This window comes from Schistocerca piceifrons, chromosome 3 (genome assembly GCF_021461385.2).
Source record: "Schistocerca piceifrons isolate TAMUIC-IGC-003096 chromosome 3, iqSchPice1.1, whole genome shotgun sequence".
NCBI lineage: Eukaryota > Metazoa > Arthropoda > Insecta > Orthoptera > Acrididae > Schistocerca > Schistocerca piceifrons.
This window is the reverse complement of record NC_060140.1, coordinates 201,400,306-201,419,786: the sequence shown is the minus strand read 5'-3', so window position 1 is coordinate 201,419,786 and position 19,481 is coordinate 201,400,306. Positions and strand designations below refer to the sequence as shown.

At 39.8% G+C, this 19,481-nt stretch overlaps 1 protein-coding gene across 1 annotated transcript in view; it reads right to left on the bottom strand.

The window, feature by feature from the left end:
* LOC124787651 (protein Skeletor, isoforms B/C) overlaps positions 1-14,557 on the bottom strand; it is a 64,951-nt gene extending 50,394 nt beyond the window's left edge. The window contains exons 1-3 of the mRNA XM_047254449.1: positions 14,295-14,557; positions 13,492-13,720; positions 7,896-8,170 (exon numbers count right to left, since the gene is read on the bottom strand). Coding sequence (XP_047110405.1) covers positions 7,896-8,170; positions 13,492-13,720; positions 14,295-14,346 — 556 coding nt within the window. The 5' untranslated portion in view covers positions 14,347-14,557. The remainder of the gene's footprint in view (positions 1-7,895; positions 8,171-13,491; positions 13,721-14,294) is intronic.
* Between the last annotated feature and the right edge of the window lie 4,924 nt (positions 14,558-19,481).

The following is a 19,481-nucleotide window of genomic DNA, read 5'->3' as shown; positions in this document are numbered from 1 at the left end:
ACTTATAAGAGTTTAACTTCATGACAATGTTATACATATGCTGATCAAATATATACACTGTTAACAAACATCTAGGCCTATGTGCCATCCATTGCTGCTTCAGTAGTAACAGATCTATAAACAGTGGTCCTATATAGTGTGTGGTTGGCTATCCTACAACCACTGTTTAGATTCAATTCAGGATTTCCATTAAAATAATTATACAGTAGAATTTAATGTGAGATATGTTCACACTTCTAACTCTTTCCAATAGGAATTGTACTTGCAGACATTACTCTTCTTTCATTGTTCAACTGACTCAGTTTCAGGGTTTTTTTAACATCCTTGTAAAATATCTAGTCACTGCTTCTAATGCTACTACAAGGCCATCTGCATGTGTATGTATTAATCTCACTAACTGTGATTTTGAGGAACAGGGTTTCACCTAAAAATTTAGTCTCACACTTCACTACGACAATTATACTAAAACCAGCTGACAGGTATGTTTTACAACACAACTTTTAAGACATTACTTGAACACATAAACAGCTAAATGTTTCAGAAAGTAGGTGCAAAAATGAAAAGCAATAAAGCAGCAGTTTTAAAGAATACTATGACATAGCAAAATAAACATTTCGGATATGAAACCAACAACTGGATCTGAAAACTGATGAACAAATGTGTGACTGCGTTTTATATACCTATGGCCTCGTACAAGGCTAAATTTTTCTACACCAGGAACTTGGAAGGAACCATCTGATCCAAAGAATTTCAGATATGTGACCTTTCTCAGTCATCTTTTCAGAACCTCAAAGAGGCTTTTTCTAAACAGGAAGCCTGGGGATGCTGACAATGCAATTCTTAAAGAAGAAGTAGACTTCCGAATGGGACTGTCATGCTGTGCTGTGGTAATTAACTTAAATCAACATACAGATGTTGGGTTTTAAAGGAACAAATATGAGAAATGGTTCTTATATTTCTAGAAGCAGTGTAAGACACATTATATCACAACAATATTGGTAACAGAGGTGTGTGCATCACTACAAGGGAATACTGAATGATTCATTTGATGAATGTGTAGTACAGAAGATACTTTTGTTTTGTCACTCTACAGGACTGATGGAGGTCTGGGCATTCACAGAGGGTGAGTTTGCTGGTAACTGGAAGCTCCAATGTTAGGCATGTAATGGGGGCCCTTAGGAACATGGCTGCCAAGAAGGGGAAGGAAGCCAGTGTGCACTCCATGTGCATACTGGGGGGAGTCATTCTGGATGTGGAAAGGCTGCTTCCAGATGCCATGAAGAGTACAGACTGCAGCCAACTGCAGGTGGTGGCTCACGTCGGTACGAATGACTAATGTCGCTTTCGATCGGAGGAGATTCTCTCTGGTTTCGGATGGCTAGCGGAAATGGTAAAGACTGCCAGTCTTGCTTGCGAAATTAAGGTGGAGCTCACCATCAGCAGCATCGTCGATAGAACAGATTGTGGTCCTTTGGTGCAGAGCCGAGTGGAGGGTCTCAATCAGAAGCTCAGGCAGTTCTCTGGCCATGTAGGCTGCAGATTCCTTGACATGCACCATCAGGTGGTGGGTTTCTGGGTTCTGCTAAATAGGTCAGGAGTCCACTACACACAGGAAGTGGCTACAATGGTAGCGGGGGCTGTGCGGAAGGGACTGGGCGGTTTTTTAGGTTAGAGGGCCTCAAGGAACCTCAAAAAGGGCATCCGTCCAAAAGGGGGCAGGTAAAACACAGTAAGTTAGTTGTAGAAACAATCGGTATTGTAATTGTAAATTGCTGTAGCTGTGTTGCAAAAGAACCAGAGCTCCAAGCCCTAATATAAATCACTGAAGCTCAGATAGTTATAGGTACAGAAAGCTGGCTAAAGCCGGAAACAAGTTCAGCCAAATTTTTTCCAGGCGACCTAACAGTGTTCAGGAAGGATAGATTAAATACAATGGGTGGTGGAGTATTTATTGCTGTTAGAAGTAGTTTGCCTTGTAGTGAAATTGAAGTAGATAGTGCCTGCAAAGTAGTGTGGGTAGAGGTCATACTTGACAATCAGACTAAACTATTAATTGGATCATTCTATCGACCCCTGACTCAGGAGATATAGTTGCTGAACAGTTCAAAGAAAACTTGAGTCTCATTTCAAATAGGTACCCAACTCATACAATTATAGTCAGTGGTGACTTTAGTCTACCCTCAATATGCTGGAAAAATTATATGTTTAAAGCTGGCGGCAGGCATAAAAGTCATCTGAAATTGTACTGAATCCTTTCTCAGAAAATTATTTTGAACAATTAGTTCATGAGCCCACTCCAAGTGTAAATGGTTGCAAAGCATACTTGACCTCTTAGCAACAAATAATCTTGGACAAATAATGAGTATCATGGCAAATACAGGGATTAGAGACCACAAGGCAGTAGCTGCTACGCTGAATACTGTAACTCCTACAACCATCAAAAAGAAATGCAAAGTATGTCTGTTTAAAAAATCTGAGAAAAATGCTCTTAACACCAATTGAAGACACAGTCTGCACTCCTTCCAATCTGATCATGCAACCATAGAAAAGTTGTGGAATGATTTCAGAGAGATAGTGTTGACAGCAATTGAGAGATATATCTCAAATAAATTAATAAATGATGGTACTGATCCCCCCATGGTACACAAAATGGGTCAGATCGCTGTTGCAGAAGCAGCAAAAAAAGCATGCCAAATTTAAAAGCTCGCAAAATCCCCAAGACTGGAAAAGTTTTGAAGAAGTTCGAAATATAGCATGTACTTCAATGTGAGATGCTTTCAATAATTTCCACAACAAAACTCAGTCTTGAAATCTGGCAGAAAACCCAAACAGATTCTGGTCATGCATAAACCACACCAGTGGCAAGGCGCAATCAATATCTTCACTGTGTGATAAAAACGGTGAAGTCACTGATGACAGTGCCACTGAAGCAGAGTTATTAAACATGGTGTTTCGAAACTACTTCATCAAAGAAGACAAAGTAAATATTCCTGAATTCCAATCACAAACAACTGCCAAGATGAGAAACATAGAAATAGGTATTCTTGGTGTTAGAGAGTGGAACGGTAGAGAGACACATTGAAGGTGGTTCATTGTACCCTCTGCCAGGCACTTTATTGTGAATAGCAGAGTAATCATGTAGATGCAGATGTAGAAAAAATTCGCTCCCCAAGAAAGCACTATACGCACTGCTACACAACATTTATGATAATAAGCAGCTGATTAACCTTGAAACCACAACATTATTTTAAGCAGATGATACTGCAATGATTGCTCAGGAGAACCTTTTCAAAATAGTAAATAATCTAACCAGCACCTTTGCAGCAGTATTCACCTCCCTAGAGCCAAATCCTGAAGAAATGGAATTCTGTGCATTTCATTTGAGGAACAGAGAGACTGTACCATGGGATGACCACCAATTACTCCAGTGCAAGAGTTTCACCACTTATAAGTAACAATGGATGACATCTCACATTCACACACCACTGCCAGGACACGCAGCAGAAGGTGTGTACTAGGAACAATATCACATAGCAAACATACAGGTGTTTATAAATTAATAACCTTTAATTGAGAAAAGGGTAAATAATTTACAGAAATGTTGGATACAGCATTGAATGCAGTATATCTTCAAATTTTATTCTTATCTAACACTGTTAGTTCCTAACATTCCCACTAGGTGGCATGCACAAATGAGTTATTCCAACAGTCATCCTGGAGTCGTTGCAGTGTGTGCATAGCGTTGTTTATGGTTACATGAATCCAGATCTGCTTCTATGGTTTTGTTTTGTACAGACGATTCAGTACTAAATATTGCAAGCCATGGCATCAAATACGAACTATTATTATTGGTACAATCGTTGCACTGGAACTAGCTGTGTATCACACAGAATGCCGGGTTGGGGTTGGCCAGCAGTCTTTGATGTAGCAACTGAACAGTTGCAGCAGTCTCACATTGTAGTCTGGGTATATCAATTTGGTACTGCGTGCTGCGGAATTTGAATCCACTCCAGACGTCATGGACCTCGAATACCCCTAGAGGTCTCTGCACCATCACACCGTAAGCCGTGGCAGTGTGCGCCTCCTGGCCCACATTTAGTGTGAGGGCACCACAGTGGAACATGTGGCCACAGCGGCCAACAGCGGCGCCCCCGATCGTGTATTTAAGCGCCCCTCTCTCGTTCAGCCAGTGAGTCTTATCATTGCGTGCCTATTGACATATCACCTCAACAACAGACAGCGTGTTTACCGTTCTTTGTTTTCATTACTAGTGGACATCCTGGATTTGTTAGGTTGTCTTTGTAACCCCGTTGCTTCTTGCGTGTTGTCGTCGTAAGGTCTCTCTCGATCGTCCATTGTTCTTTCGTGTCTGTCCTTTCTGTTCGTTTGTTTGTTCGTGCCCCGCTCTCCGTTTGGTCCCACCGCACTTTCTCGGCCACCCCGCGACCGGAACGGTTACAACAATTTTGGTGACGAGGTAAACAGTGGTAGTTGTTAGCATGGAGGCAAAGTTGGTCTGTCTTCTGGAGCAACAGCAGCAGCTCATGCAGCAGCAGCAGCTCCAGTTAGACATCTTACAACGGTCGCTGCAGTTGCTAACAGACAAAGTCGATGCCCGGGAAGCGTTACCACAACAGCTTCCGAGTCCTTGGGTGACCGATGCTTTCCCACATCCGCCGTCATTCCCACCCTTTAATGACACTAAAGGGGACTGGGAAAAATCTACTTACATCGGCTGAAACAACATTTCACGGCTTTTCAAGTCACCCCCAGACATGTTCTTTCTTCTCCACAAGTCAACACCATTGTCCAATCCTGTGGCTCTCTCTTTCCAGGAGGTATGCCTTTTGCTGACAAACTATTATTCTGAACTCCTCTCGGCTGGAGTTCTACCAGTACCATAAGAAGCCTGGCCAATCGTATCATTCCTGGGTCACGGACTTGCAGAGTCTCAGCCGTCGATGCTATTTTACGTGAACCAATCTGCAGCGTAAGGCTTCGTATGCGGACTCCCTGATCCGGGATGTGGTGGTCCCGCTGGCTCCTGATCCTGAGGTCCGTACTCCGGTGTTAAAACTCAATAACCCTTCCTTGGAAGAGATTCTCCGCATTCCCAACTCCTTTCTCCTCTAAAATTGCTCCATTAGCTAACGAGCCACGACGTCGATGTGGCCTGGCCAACAAGGGCCAGCGCCGTCGGGGCTCCTCATTGTCCGATGTCTCTATGACATCAGCACCTCCGATCGCCCCTCGTTGTCGTTCACGTGATCCATTTCCATGTTGCCCACAGTGCTTTACTGCACATTCTCAAGCAGATTGTCCCCATTGCTGGAAAACATGCACGCTGTGTAACAAGGAGGGCCACATCCGATTGAATTGTCATACTCACTCGACTCACTCCAGTCCTGCCCCTCCTGGGCCTCAAGATACCGTCCATGCTCTGCAGTTGGTCGTCCCACAGGATGACCCGTCAGCGCGGAAGCTTTTCCTCACGGTCCGCCTTTTCACTGAGGACGTCAGTTTTCAGGTCGACACTGGGGCCACCGTCTCACCTGATTAATATGGCAACATATACCCGGCTGGGCTCTCCTGAGCTGTCAGCTCCCTCTCACCATTTGGTCGCCTACGGAGATGGTTCCATTCACCTTCGTGGGCAGTTCGTCGTCCAGGCGACGTACAAGCGTGTTCTCCGGCTCCTTATCCTCTTTGTCGTCGACCATCCATCAGCTTCGAATGTTTTTGGCCTGGATGTGTTTCAGCTGTTTGGCTTTTCAATTTCCGACGAAGTTAAGGCTGTTTCCACAGCTGTTCCTTTTTAGGAATTGGACGATCTGTGCTCCGATTTTGCGTCACTGTTTGCAACAGATCTCGGATGTGATTCCGATTTTCAGGCATATCAGATGTCTAAAGTGCATGCATTGTTAAATTATTGCTTTGTGCAGTCCTTATGTGTTTTAACAGCAGAATTCAAAATGGGTGAAAAAAATATTTGTAGTCACTCTGGATCAGAAACTACATGCTGTAGCAGTAGGAAAAAGTATTGTTGGAGACCAGAAGAAAAATTGAGCAGAAATTGAACAGTTTTCTGCTTCCCAAGCTAGTAGAAGTGGGATAAAAGTAAGGAAAACAATGTCAAAAGGTAAGCATAAAAAAGTAGGGGAAACTTTACTTTTACAGCATGAACATTGAAGAGAAAAAGGTTTGCCTGTTACTGGGCCAATACTGCAAGAAAAAGCATTGCAATTTCAGCAGCAAATAGAAGAAGAAGATTTAGAATTTACTGCCAGTGATGGTTAGTTGGATAAGTGGAAAAAATGTTTCGATATTCACCAGATTACTATTAGTGGAGAGGCTTTACCCTCTGACAAAGAGGCTGTGCCGCTGTTTAATGACTACCTTATGAAGATAGTTAACGAGGAGGTAATTTCTGGCAAACAGCTGCACAATTGTAATGAGAGTGGTTTAAATTACAAGACGCTCCCTACAAAAAGCTTGCTTCAAAAAAAGAAACTGCAGCACCTGGATACAAGAAAAGTAAGTAACGAGTTACCATATTGGCTTGCAGTAATGCTAATGACAACCAAAAGCTTAGAATTGGAGTGATAGAGAAACATGGGAACCTAGAGCCCTTAAAAACCTGAAAAATAAGGAATCTCTGCCCCTACACTACACTCATCAAAAGACAGAATGGATGAATTAAGAAATACTTAAAACCTGGTTCCAAAATGAATTAGTACCAGTTGTGGAGAAATACTTGAAAGACAACAGTCTACTGAGGAAAGCTATGCTGCTTCTTGATAACATGCCTTCACTTCCTGCCACTGACAAATTCACAGATGAAGACATTAAAGCATTGTTTTTACCACCACATGTGACTGCTCTTTGTCAGACGATGGACCAGGGCATCCTTGAAATACTAAAGAAGAAGTATCATCACCATCTTCTCAGTTCATTAATATCAATTATTAATAATAATGAAGAATGTGCAACCATTCTGAAGAGGACTGACTTGTTAGATTCATAAGGTGGTTGGCCGAAGTATGGGAAGATATTCTGAACATATCACTTGTAAGATCTTGGAGAACTCTTTCAGACCATGAGGGTGGACATTTTAAATTTGTATCCACATGTGAAACTGAAGTCAAAGACGGAAATGATGATATCGTCTCGTTGCTCAAAAATTTACCGAGTTGTGAGAATGTCACTGTGGAGGACAAAACAGAATGGGTGGCAAATGACGAAGTTGATGGACTCACTGATGACGACACTGTGGAAATGGTGAAAGGGGGAAGTAACACAAGAGAATGAGGCACATTTAGATGACAGGAGCAATCTCATACCATGTTTGGAAGGTTTCAAAACGACTGAGGCTGCCTGCTGTGTATTTGTGAGCAGGAGGAAACAACACTAGCTGATTTCATCTGTCTGTGTAAGTGGAGGGATATTGCTGCACTAAAGAGGGCTAAAGCAAAGCAACAGTCATCTATGACTTAAAAACCTCAAACCAGTAAGTTTCATATTTTTTGTTTGGTCTGGCTTTTCAAAAGTGTATAATCATACATTCATACTTTAAAATGCAGATTGTTTTTGTTTCCTATAATAATTTTTAAATGGTGCAATATGTACATAAGAAACACATAACTAGCATGTCTTACATAAGATGTCAGAACATGTTAATAAAACAAGATTTTGGTACAAAAACGGGTATTTTGAATGGTACAGCTGGGGTCAGAAGAGATAATTTATAGAACTCTGGCCTATCTGGCTTTTTTTCTATCTGAGTTGAACTTCCACCACATTACGCCAGATAGTCAAGAATCTACTTTACACAAACAATAATTGTAAAGCATTTATGTCAGCATTTGGTTAGTAATTTAAATTTCTTATAATCTTACCTTTTCCTTGTCCATCATATGAGAACTGCTTCAGTCTTATAGTTTTCGAGTCTAAAATTTCAACAGATTCAGATGAAACATTGTGTGTTGTTCCAGACAGCTGTGATATTCTCTGCATAGTTGGGGGCTCGAATTCTTCTGGTACATATACATCACCAAAGGTGTTCTGGCTTGACAAGTCATACACAGCAAACCACCTTATTTCCGTGATTTTCTTATTATCTGGCAGTTTCAGTGTGAAATCCTTGTTCAAGTAACTGTGCAAGACATTTGTCCTGAAAATGTAATGTTCAGTTTACAAGAAGCATTGAAAGAAAAATAAATACCTAGAATAATTATTATAACTAACTTTTAATATAAGAAAGTGAGTAGAGATAAGGTTGAAGGTTATTATTACTATTATTATTATCATTATCATTATTTATTACTGCTATGTATGTATTAACCAGGAAAGTGAACATGGACCTGGCAATAGTGGGAATTAACTTGGTCTTGTGATTAAGTAGAACTAGCTTCCAATTAAAAGTTGTGTGTTGCTACCCTGCCATGCAAGTAAGGAAAGCAAGCATGAAAAATGCCTCCAGGGGAAGTTGTGACAGCTTGCTGCTAATGTAATTAAATTTATTGATGATGTGAAGGAGAAAGGAAAGAGACTGCTGGCAGAAAAGGTGACAGGATATGAAAGCAAAATGTTACAAAGTTTAGTAATTCAATGGCAGAGAGGACACAATGGTGGGTGGAATTCAAATGTTTGCCCCTAACACAAAAATGCAAAGTATACACAATAAATATATCATTGAAAATATTAATAAATGCATTGTTAGGTAGAAGTTTCTGTGGTACTATGAACAATACACAGAAATTCAAACTTTGTTATAAGTTCAAAACTTTAGTTGCATGAATGTGGACTTCAAGGCTAGCAAGGAACATCTGAGAAAAAATGTTGTCTATTAAGATTTTGTTTTAAGAGGTGTCAGACTTAATGAGTCATCACATGTGATGAGATGACCCAGTTTATGAAAATCTGAAGCATCAGAACAAAATGACCAGGGGTTTCCACAGACAAAACGTGAATTCATATACATTATGCTGTGTATGAATGTTTTCAAAGTGGTAAAGTATAGATTTTGTCAATCAAATGTGTCTGTCACTCCTCAACTTTGGTGTTGTGTAGGACATTAGCATACAGATGTGTAGCATGTGACAGCACTCTACTTGGAAAAATTCCAGAGTGTACACTGTTACTGTCTTTCCTCTCTGCATGTCAGGCATTAATATGACAGTGATGCCACCCTTGCTGGGTCTTCAGTTCGCTTTGTCATGTAATTTGAATATATATTCTCTTCTTCGTAGAGTAGCCTATATGAAAAGTCAAATTGAATAACTATTAAAAGTTTATTTCAGAAAGTGGTTAAATATTTTGTTATAAGCTACATTCTAAAAAAAATACTGAGAACATAGGAAAAAGGTATACATTTTTATAATTAGAGGTCATTTGTGTGTCTCAACTTCTATAAATGGATTTAAACTTTGATTCACATGCACAGGGAGCAAAATGAATAATGTCATATACAACTAAATCAAACAGTAAATTAGATAAAGATAGTATTTCTCTCATTCAGCACACAAAAAGTAAACACTGTTGTTAAAATAACAGCAACATTCCTAATGAGGACATACATCACTATGAACAGAATAAAAACAGAGAAAGTAGATTAGGTTAAATACGAGGGTTGAAACTTTTATAGTGGCAACTATTTATTTACAGCTCGTACAAAATAGATACGCGTTTCAAAGTTTTACTGACCTTCAAAGTAGTCACCAGCATTGTGTATAACCTGTTGCCAGCGATGTGGAAGTCGTAAGATACTCTTAGCAGTGCCTGTAGAAAGTGTCATTACTTCTGTCTCTATGCTGTTCATTTTTGGAACACAACCTATGACCAGCTTAGAGACAGAAATGATGACACTTTCTGCAGGACCTGACCATCATTTTGTAGGACAATGCTCAAGCATGTACAGTGCAAGCTGTTACTGATTTGTTTGATTGATGGGGCTGCTAAGTGCTATACTAACTACTATACTCCCCTGACTTAAGCCCTCGTAAATTCAACTTGATTTCTAAACTGAAAGAAACACTTCACGGCATTCACTTCAGAACTGCTACAAATTCCTTGGGCAATAGACCGCGCCGCTTGAACTGTCAATACAACTGGCTCTGCTAAGAGTATCCTATGACTTCCACATCGCTGGCAACAGGTTATACACAATGCTGGTGACTACTTTGAAACACGTATCTATTTTGTACAAGCTGTAAATAAATAGTTGCCACTATTAAAGTTACAACCCTCAGAGTTGGTTACGTTAAGTAAAGTAAGGTAACCACACTGCTGCATATGAAAATGACATATGCAGAAGGCAGCCTAGGCCTGTTTTCTAACCGGGAATATCTCACCTAAACAAATGCCTCTAGCAATCATGGCAGCATTTTTCAAAACTTTTCTTAAGCTTTTGACAATGTTAACTAAATTAAACTCTTCAAAATTCAAAATGTAGCAGGGATAAAATGCAGGTAGAAAAAGGTTATATACAGCTTCTAGAGAAACCAAACTGCAGTCATAAGAGTCAAATGACATGAAAGGGAAGCAGTTGTTGAAAAAGGAGTGAGAGTTGTAGTCTATACCCACTGTTATTCAATATGTACAATGAGCAAGCAGTATAGGAAACCAAAGAAAAATTAAAATTCGGGGAAAAGAAGTAAAAAAGTTGAATTTGCCAGTGTCTTTATAATTTTTTCAGTGACAGCAAATGACATGCAAGAGTGGCTGAATGAAATGGATAGTGTCTTGAATAGAAGTTACAAGGTGAGCAACAACAAAAGTAAAACATGGGTAATGAAATGTAATTGAATTAAATCAAGTGACTCTCAGGGAACTGGATTAGCAGTTGAGGCTCTAAAACTAGTAAATGAGTTTTGCTGTTTGGGCAGCAAAGTAAATGATGATGATCAAAGTAGAGTGTATATAAACGCAGACTGGCTACAGTAAGGAAAGCATTTTTGGAAAATAAGAATCTGTAAATGTTAAATATAAATTTAAGCGTTAAAAAGTCTTTTCTGAAGATATTTGTCTGAAGAACACCCTTGTACAGATTGAAATGTGGACAGTGGGCATTTCAGGCAAGAAGACAACAGAAGCTTTTGAAATGCGGTGTTAACTCAATATTAGATGGTTAGATCAGGTAATTAATGAGGAGCTATTGAGTCAAACTGGGGAGAAAGAAAATTTATGGCATGACTTGACTAAAATATGGGATCAGTTGATAGGACACATGCTGAGGCATCAAGGAATTTTCAATTTCGGACTGGTGGTACATGTGTAAGTAAGTGAGGGGAGGGGGTTAGCTGTAGAGAGAGAACAAGGAATGAATACAGAAAGCAGCTTCAAATCGTTGTAGGTCACAGCAGTTATTCAGAAATGATAGAGCAGCATAGTGAGCTGCATCAAAACAGTCTCTGGACTTAAGACCACAACAACAACATTATATGCCATCTTGCACAGTGCCAGTGCTACCTCTACATTTTTAGATGTAGAAATGAGGTTTGAAACACCAACTATTCGGAAAATAAGATTGCATAAAGTTTAGTTAGCAATTACAAATTGGGAATAAATAGGCTTAGTATGTAAAACATACCAGACAATAATTGTTTGTTCTCATTATATCTAGATCACACTCATCAAAAGTCAGCCATGTCTGAAACAGTACACTCCTTTAATTATTTCCAATATTTGCAATGTAATGGCACAACAGATGTCAGCTTGCGACTATTGTTGAATGCTTTCAGTCATTATGCAGTGCTATGTTTGGGGGTTGCTTCAGTTTGTTGTTGTAGTAACTGTTACTGGGGTGATGGTGGTGCCCTCCAGGCAACAGACTGGTTTGATGCAGCTCTCATCATAAGTCTATACTGTGCTAGTCTCTTCGTCTCTGTATAACCATTGTACCCAGAATTATTTGAAACTGCCTACTGTATTCACACTTGATCTTCCTCTACGATTTTTACCCCCTTCCTTCTACTACCTTTAGTCCATTTTCTTAGCCTTTCACTCAGCACAACCTGATTTAATCTGATTACACTACATTGCCATTATTTTACTTTCGTTTAGTTTCATTTTATAACATCTTATCTATTTAATTCAACTGCTCTTCCAAGTCCTTTGCTGCCTCTGACAGAATTACTGTCACTAACAAACCTAAATGTTTATATTTCTTCTCACTGAAATTAAATTACTTTCACAAATTTCTCACTGGTTTTCTGTATTACTTGACTGCTGCACACCAAATAAAGTTAAGAATAGGCTACCACCCTGTCTCACTCCCTTCTCTATTACTTCCCCCATTCTGTGTGCTTTGACTCTTAGAAATGCTGTCTGGTTTGTGTGAAAGTTGAAAATAAGCTTTCGTTCAATGCGATACATGAAACCATTTGTTATCACTGCAAGGCAAAATTGCTCTGAATAAAGAACAAAACAAAGTTAGGGCCTAAAATTTTTCTTTGCCTGCCATTATTGCATTACCCCATCCACTTCTTGTTCCTCCCTGTAGCAGTTTAAAGGCATGGTGGAGTTAATTCACTCCACTCACTCCACTCTTCATGAACTAAAGGAAACACCTAAAAACGGTACAGGGATGGTGGACAGGTTAGTTTGCAATGCACTATGTATAGCGTATGTGTGAAAATGAGATTAATCTAGTAACATTACATGTTTTTAAAAACATACAAAACATACAAAAAGACCACTCATCACTCAAAATCACACAATACACAGCTATGATACAAGACAAAAATTGGATGTACATGTTCAAAGGGCCAACACAAAGTTATTTCAAAACAGCCTTATCCATCCTAGTATCAAACTATACAATGCCTTACCAGATACCATTAAACACATACAAAACATTGGTTACTTCAAATCTAAACTGAAGTCATACTTGGTTGATCACTGCTTTTACACAGTAAATGAATACCTACAAAACTAAATTTTTGTGTGTTTACCCAATGTAGTCTCATTCAGAAGAACATTTGTATTTTATCGCTCTGTAGTTATAACAACATTTATTTAAGTATTCATCATTAATTGATATAGTAATGTGTGTTATTATGTACAAAGGTATATTATATGTAAAACTGTTAATATTAACAAAAAAATCCAAATATCTGTTGCACATTGTGCAGCTGTAGATGAAAATGGATCAATAAATCAATCAAACTAGCAGTAATGGTAACAAAATACTAGTAACAACAGATTAAAAATGTACCAGGGATATAGTGACAAGCAGTAATATTCTTGGAGAGGATTTACAATGCACTGAGAAAATCAAAAATGAGAGAGACAGGAAGGTGAATAAAGCAAAAATTTGTAAACCAAAAAGAGAATGTAATTTGGAGCAATGCAGAATACAGAAGTTATATGTTTTGGATTGAATAACTAAATGAAATTGCTCAAATAATTCACAACAACGAAACTTGGCTAAATGGCTTCAGTAAAATTATTCGTTGTACTAATATACCAGTACTTAAGATGGTGTATGCTTACTTTCCATACTCATCTGGCACAATGAAACCTTGTGGACCTGGCCGATTGGCAGATCCTGCCCAGAAAAATGTGTCTGCTCCATTCCCATCATAGTTAAAATTCACGAATAGAAGTGTATATTCATCAACAGCATACACATCTCCTGAAACTTGGTGGTGATAAGGGTTGAGTTTTCCAAGGTATTTTCCCTGGTATGGTTCCTTCTCTTCAGATACAGTGGATGAGATCACTGTTGCAAAATAAGGAAAGAAACAGAATTAATTTAATGCTATTCACGGCCTAATTCATGTCCAAAACGGTGTACTGTCCGAATGACAGCTTTTTTGTTCTCTATTTAGCATTATACAATCTTTTCTGATAATTACACGCGTAAAGTCCGGATTCGAAAGCTTGTAATAGGACTGGAAAATTATTGCTATAGTTAACTGTCAGTCGTTACACTATTTAGTTCATTGACCATCGTATGAAAACTGATAATGTCGGCTATACTACAAAAATATTTTAACTTTACGTTTTACATTTCAGTTGCTGTCACAACCTATCATTGAAATCACCACATGCACGTTCGCTGTTTCGAAATGTCAACTGAAAAGTTAAAGCCTTAGACGAATGATGAGGTTGTTGTCAGAAAATACAGGTTAGCACAGGCCAACTAAATAACTTCTCTGTGACTGAGAATACAGTTAATCGTAATAAAAAAGGAAAAAAAGAAAAATCCTGAGTCTGCTATGACAGATCACACGGGACAACAAACATTACAATTTTTGTCACACGCTGCTAATATTGCATTAAACTGTTCTTACCCGTAAGTATAACGAGAATACATGCTCCTGGGAAAATGCTCGTAATTTTCATATTGCTAACACGTGCATTTCTTTGTTCATTCAGCTAGCCAGCTGTTGAAAACGCTGTAGCAGTGTACCGCTAGGCCCGCCGACTGTTGCCTTGGCATTCCTTTTTCTTGACTGTACTGCTGCAGCCGGAGAAAAAGGGGGTCACTCAACTCCCCCACTTTGTCCTGTCTCGGACCCCACCACTAAAGCAACGAAGGTAAAAGTCACGTACAGCACCTAACGGCCGCACTGCGTTTCTTAACTAATGCAATGCGTCAGTGTCGTGGGAAAGCACACTTTCTATGTTTGCCTTACCGCTGCACACGGCGTGTGGGATTGTTGGATTAAGTTCAAGGTCGTAAAAAATAGTACAAAGGTGATTGAGAACCTTCGCAAAGTACTTTTCAATACTGGCGCGATTGATTTTCATGTTTTTGTAATTATGTGCATGTGACACTAACGGCTAAGAACAAGTGACACGTCTGTCTTCAAAATGGTGTTGAAACTGGCGTTAACAATAATGAGGTACCTTGAACAGAATGACCTCAATGCCAACCAGCATGGATTTCGAAAACATCGACCATGTGAAACCCAACTTGTATTTTTCTCTCATGGCATACTGAAAGCTTTGGATCAAGGCAACCAGGTAGATGCAGTATTTCTTGAAAATGCTGGTGAGACTGCTTTTCATGTTTTTTGCAATTATGTGCATGCGACGCTAATAGCAAACATCTGGTGACATGTCTGTCTCCATAATGGTGTTGGAAATGGAAATGCCGTGTGGCTAGGGCCACCCGTCGGGTAGACCGTTCGCCTGGTGGAAGTCTTTCGAGTCGAAGCCACTTCGGCGACTTGCGTGTCGATGGGGACACCCAGTCCCTGAGGGGAGAAAATCTCCGACCCAGCCGGGAATTGAACCCGGGCCGTAAGGCATGACATTCCGTAGCGTTGACCACTCAGCTACCAGGAGAATGGTGTTGAAACTGGCGTTAACAGTAATGAGGTATCTTGAACAGAATGACCTCCTCAGTTCCCACCAGCATGGATTTGGAAAACGTCGATCATGTGAAACCCACTTCGCACTTTTCTCAGGTGACAATACTGAAAGCTTTGGATCTAGGCAACCTGGTATATGCAGTATTTCTTGATTTCCGAAAAGCAGTTGACTCAGTACCGCACCTACATTATTGTCAAAAGTACAATCATATGAGGTTGTTGTTGTTGTGGTCTTCAGTCCAGACTGGTTTGATGCAGCTCTCCGCTACTCTATCTTGTGCACGCTTCTTCATCTCCCAGTACCTACTGCAACCTACATCCTTCTGAATCTGTTCAGCGTATTCATCTGCCCTCCAATACTAAATTGGTGATCCCTTGATGCCCCAGAATATGCCCTACCAACCAATCCCTTCTTCTAGTCAAGTTGTGCCACAAACTCCTCTTCTCCCCAATCTTATTCAGTACCTCCTCATTAGTTATGTGATCTACCCATCTAATCATCAGCATTCTTCTGTAGCACCACATTTCGAAAGCTTCTATTCTCTTCTTGTCTAAACTATTTATCGTCCACGTTTCACATCCATACACTCCATACAAATGCTTTCAGAAACGATTTCCTGACACTTAAATCTATACTCGATGTTAGCAAATTTCTCTTCTTCAGAAACGCTTACCTTGCCATTGTCAGTCTACATTTTATGTCCTCTCTACTTCGACCATCATCAGTTATTTTGCTCCCCAAATAGCAAAACTCATTTACTACTTTAAGCCTCTCATTTCCTAATCTAATTCCCTCAGCATCACTCAATTTAATTTGACTACATTCCATTATCCTCGTTTTGCTTTTGTTGATGTTCATCTTATATCCTCCTCTCAAGACACATTCCATTCCGTTCAGCTGGTCTTCCAGGTCTGTTGCTGTCTCTGACAGAATTACAATGTCATCGGCGAACCTCAAAGTTTTTATTTCTTCTCCATGGATTTTAATTCCTACTCCAAATTTTTCTTTTGTTTCCTTTACTGCTTGCTCAATATACAGATTGAATAACATTAGGGAGAGGCTACAACTCTGTCTCACTCCCTTCCCAACCACTGCTTCCCTTTCATGCCCCTCGACTCTTATAACTGCCATCTAGTTTCTGTACAAATTGTAAATAGCCTTTCGCTCCCTATATTTTACCCCTGCCACCTTCAGCATTTGAAAGAGAGTATTCCAGTTAACATTGTCAAAAGCTTTCTCTAAGTCTACAAATGCTAGAAATGTAGGTTTGCCTTTCCTTAATTTATTTTCTAAGATAAGTCGTAGGGTCAGTATTGCCTCACGTGTTCCAACATTTCTACGGAATCCAAACTGATCTTCCCCGAGGTCAGCTTCTACCAGTTTTTCGATTCGTCTTTAAAGAATTCGTGTTAGTGTTTTTCAGCCATGGCTTATTAAACTGATAGTTCGGTAATTTTCACATGTGTCAACACCTGCTTTCTTTGGGATTGGAATTATTATATTCTTCTTGAAGTCTGAGGGTATTTTGCCTGTTTCATACATCTTGCTCACTAGATGGTAGAGTTTTGTTAGGCCTGGCTCTCCCAAGCCTGTCAGTAGTTCTAATGGGATGTTGTCTACTCCGGGACGTTGTTTCGACTTAGATCTTTCAGTGCTCTGTAAAACTCTTCACGCAGTATCATATCTTCTATTTCATCTTCATCTACATCCTCTCCCATTTCTATAACATTGTCCTCAAGAACATCGCCCTTGTATAGACCCTCTATATACTCCTTCCACCTTTCTGCTTTCCCTTCTTTGCTTAGAACTTGCTATCCATCTGAGCTCTTGATATTTACACAAGTGGTTCTCTTTTCTCCGAAGGTCTCTTTAATTTTCCTTTAGGCAGTATCTATCATACCCCTTGTGATATGCGCCTCGACATCCTTTCATTTGCCCTCTAGCCATTCCTGCTTAGCCACTTTGCACTTCCTGTCGATCTCATTTTTGAGACGTTTGTATTCCTTTTTGCCTGCTTCATTTACTGCATTTTTATATTTTCTCCTTTCATCAATTAAATTCAATATCTCTTCTGTTACCCAAGGATTTCTATTAGCCCTCGTCTTTTTACCTACTTGATCCCCTGCTACCTTCACTACTTCATCTCTCAGAGCTACCATTCTTCTTCTACTGTATTTCTTTCCCCCATTCTTGTCAATGGTTTCCTAATTCTCTCCATGAAGCTCTCTACAACCTCTGGTTCTTTCAGTTTATTCATGCCCCATCTCCTCAAATTCCCACTTTTTTGCAGTTTCTTCCGTTTTAATCTACAGTTCATAACCAATAGATTGTGGTCAGAGTCCACATCTGCCCCTGGAAATGTCTTACAGTTTAAAACCTGGTTCCTGAATCTCTGTCTTACCATTATATAATCTATCTGAGACCTTCCAGTATCTCCAGGGTTCTTCCATCTATACAACCTTCTTTTATGATTCTTGAACCACGTGTTAGCTATGAGGTATGAAGTGAAATATGTGACTGGACTGAGGACCTTTTAGTAGGGAGGACACAGCATGTTATCTTGGATGGAGAATCATCGTCAGATGTAGAAGTAACTTCGGGTGTGCCCCAGAGAAGTGTGTTAAGACCCTTGTTGTTCATATTGTATATTAGTGACGGTTGCAGATAATATTAATAGTAAAATCAGGCTTTTTGCAGTTATCTATAATGAAGTACACTCTTTGACATAAAACTTGACCGGCGGCCGGCCGCTTCAGAGGCTAAGTCCGCGCCGATCGCGACATGGGACAAAAAAACTGGCCAACTCGCTAATTCTCTAAGTCCGGTTATCTGCACAATCTGGCAACACTGTAGACCGCGGCACTTCCTGGAGGAAAACTTGTCTCACGATAGAGTAACTCTAGGCTGGTTACGCCTGTGGTCTAGCGATAGCGTGCGTTGTTTCTGTTCATAAAGTCAGTGGATCGAGAGCAGCTGGCATAAAATATTTTTATAGCCTCTTCTGTCTGAATGCTGAAGACGTGAATGTAATGGTAGCGCAGATTCAATCTATTTCGCTTTGTGACACACCGATATCAAAATTTTATCCAGTAACGATTTTGCGGCAGATTTCCTGCAGACTGTCCTCCTCTGGACGCCGTATGCGGCAAAGCTCCGGGATCCATTTGCTGGCTACTGGCAGCGGCCGTGGCGACAGCAGCGGCGCTGCACTCCCCCGTTCTTTATCGAAAGCGCCTGCTACCGCTCATCGCTTTTGATGATTTAAAACGCTTTATTATTAAATGTTGCTCCACAGAAAATTTCTACAATTTCCATTCACGCTCAAAAGCAACGGAGACAGACGCCCTGATTAGTAGGCGGGTATTATATTACATTAATCGGCAAGAGCTGAGTATGGCCCGAAATTAATTTTATAGACTGGGACGAAATGAAACCACCTCACTACATTCGATGAATTTATAAATGCTTCATACCTCGTTTCTTTTCCTTTCAAACTCAATTATTTGTGCAACTTTTGGTCAATGTTTGGATGTTTTCGTCAAGCCAGAGTGAGCGTCTGTGGTGTAAAGTGTATTACAGTTCATGTTTCATTCCTTATGGTAAGTCTACGCGATAAACTGTGTGAATACCTTGCAATGCATGCTCTGTAGCAGTGCAGGAACACTGCACATTTGGAGTTCATGAAGTATTTATTGTTGATCGGAAGTGATAGTTAAGGTCATCAGATTTAAGCCAGAAAAATTTGTCGTTTTGAAGGTTTCAGAGAACGGAAAGGAATTGCTAACGCCGGTGTTAGAAAACGTCTACAGTTAAATGCTATTGCAAAAATTTAGAAGAAGGGAACTATATTAATGAACATGTGCACTTCATAAACAACCTTCTGACATGTGAGACCTATACGACGAACAAAGCTCAAATTTATATCGTTGACAGTCGGTTTGAATCTTTTCAGGGTCTATTTTACAGTGTAGCACCTTGGAATTTGTAAAGCAGAAATCCATGATATTAACTTAATTTACTAAGTCGAAATCGGACGAAGATTGATGTTTAAAGGCATTCTTCAGATTTCGCATAAGAAATTTTTACTAGCAGTTTGCAACTCCATTAATTAAAATGGAAAATAAAAGGTTGTAGTCAGCGGCTTCTACCGTGATTCGAAC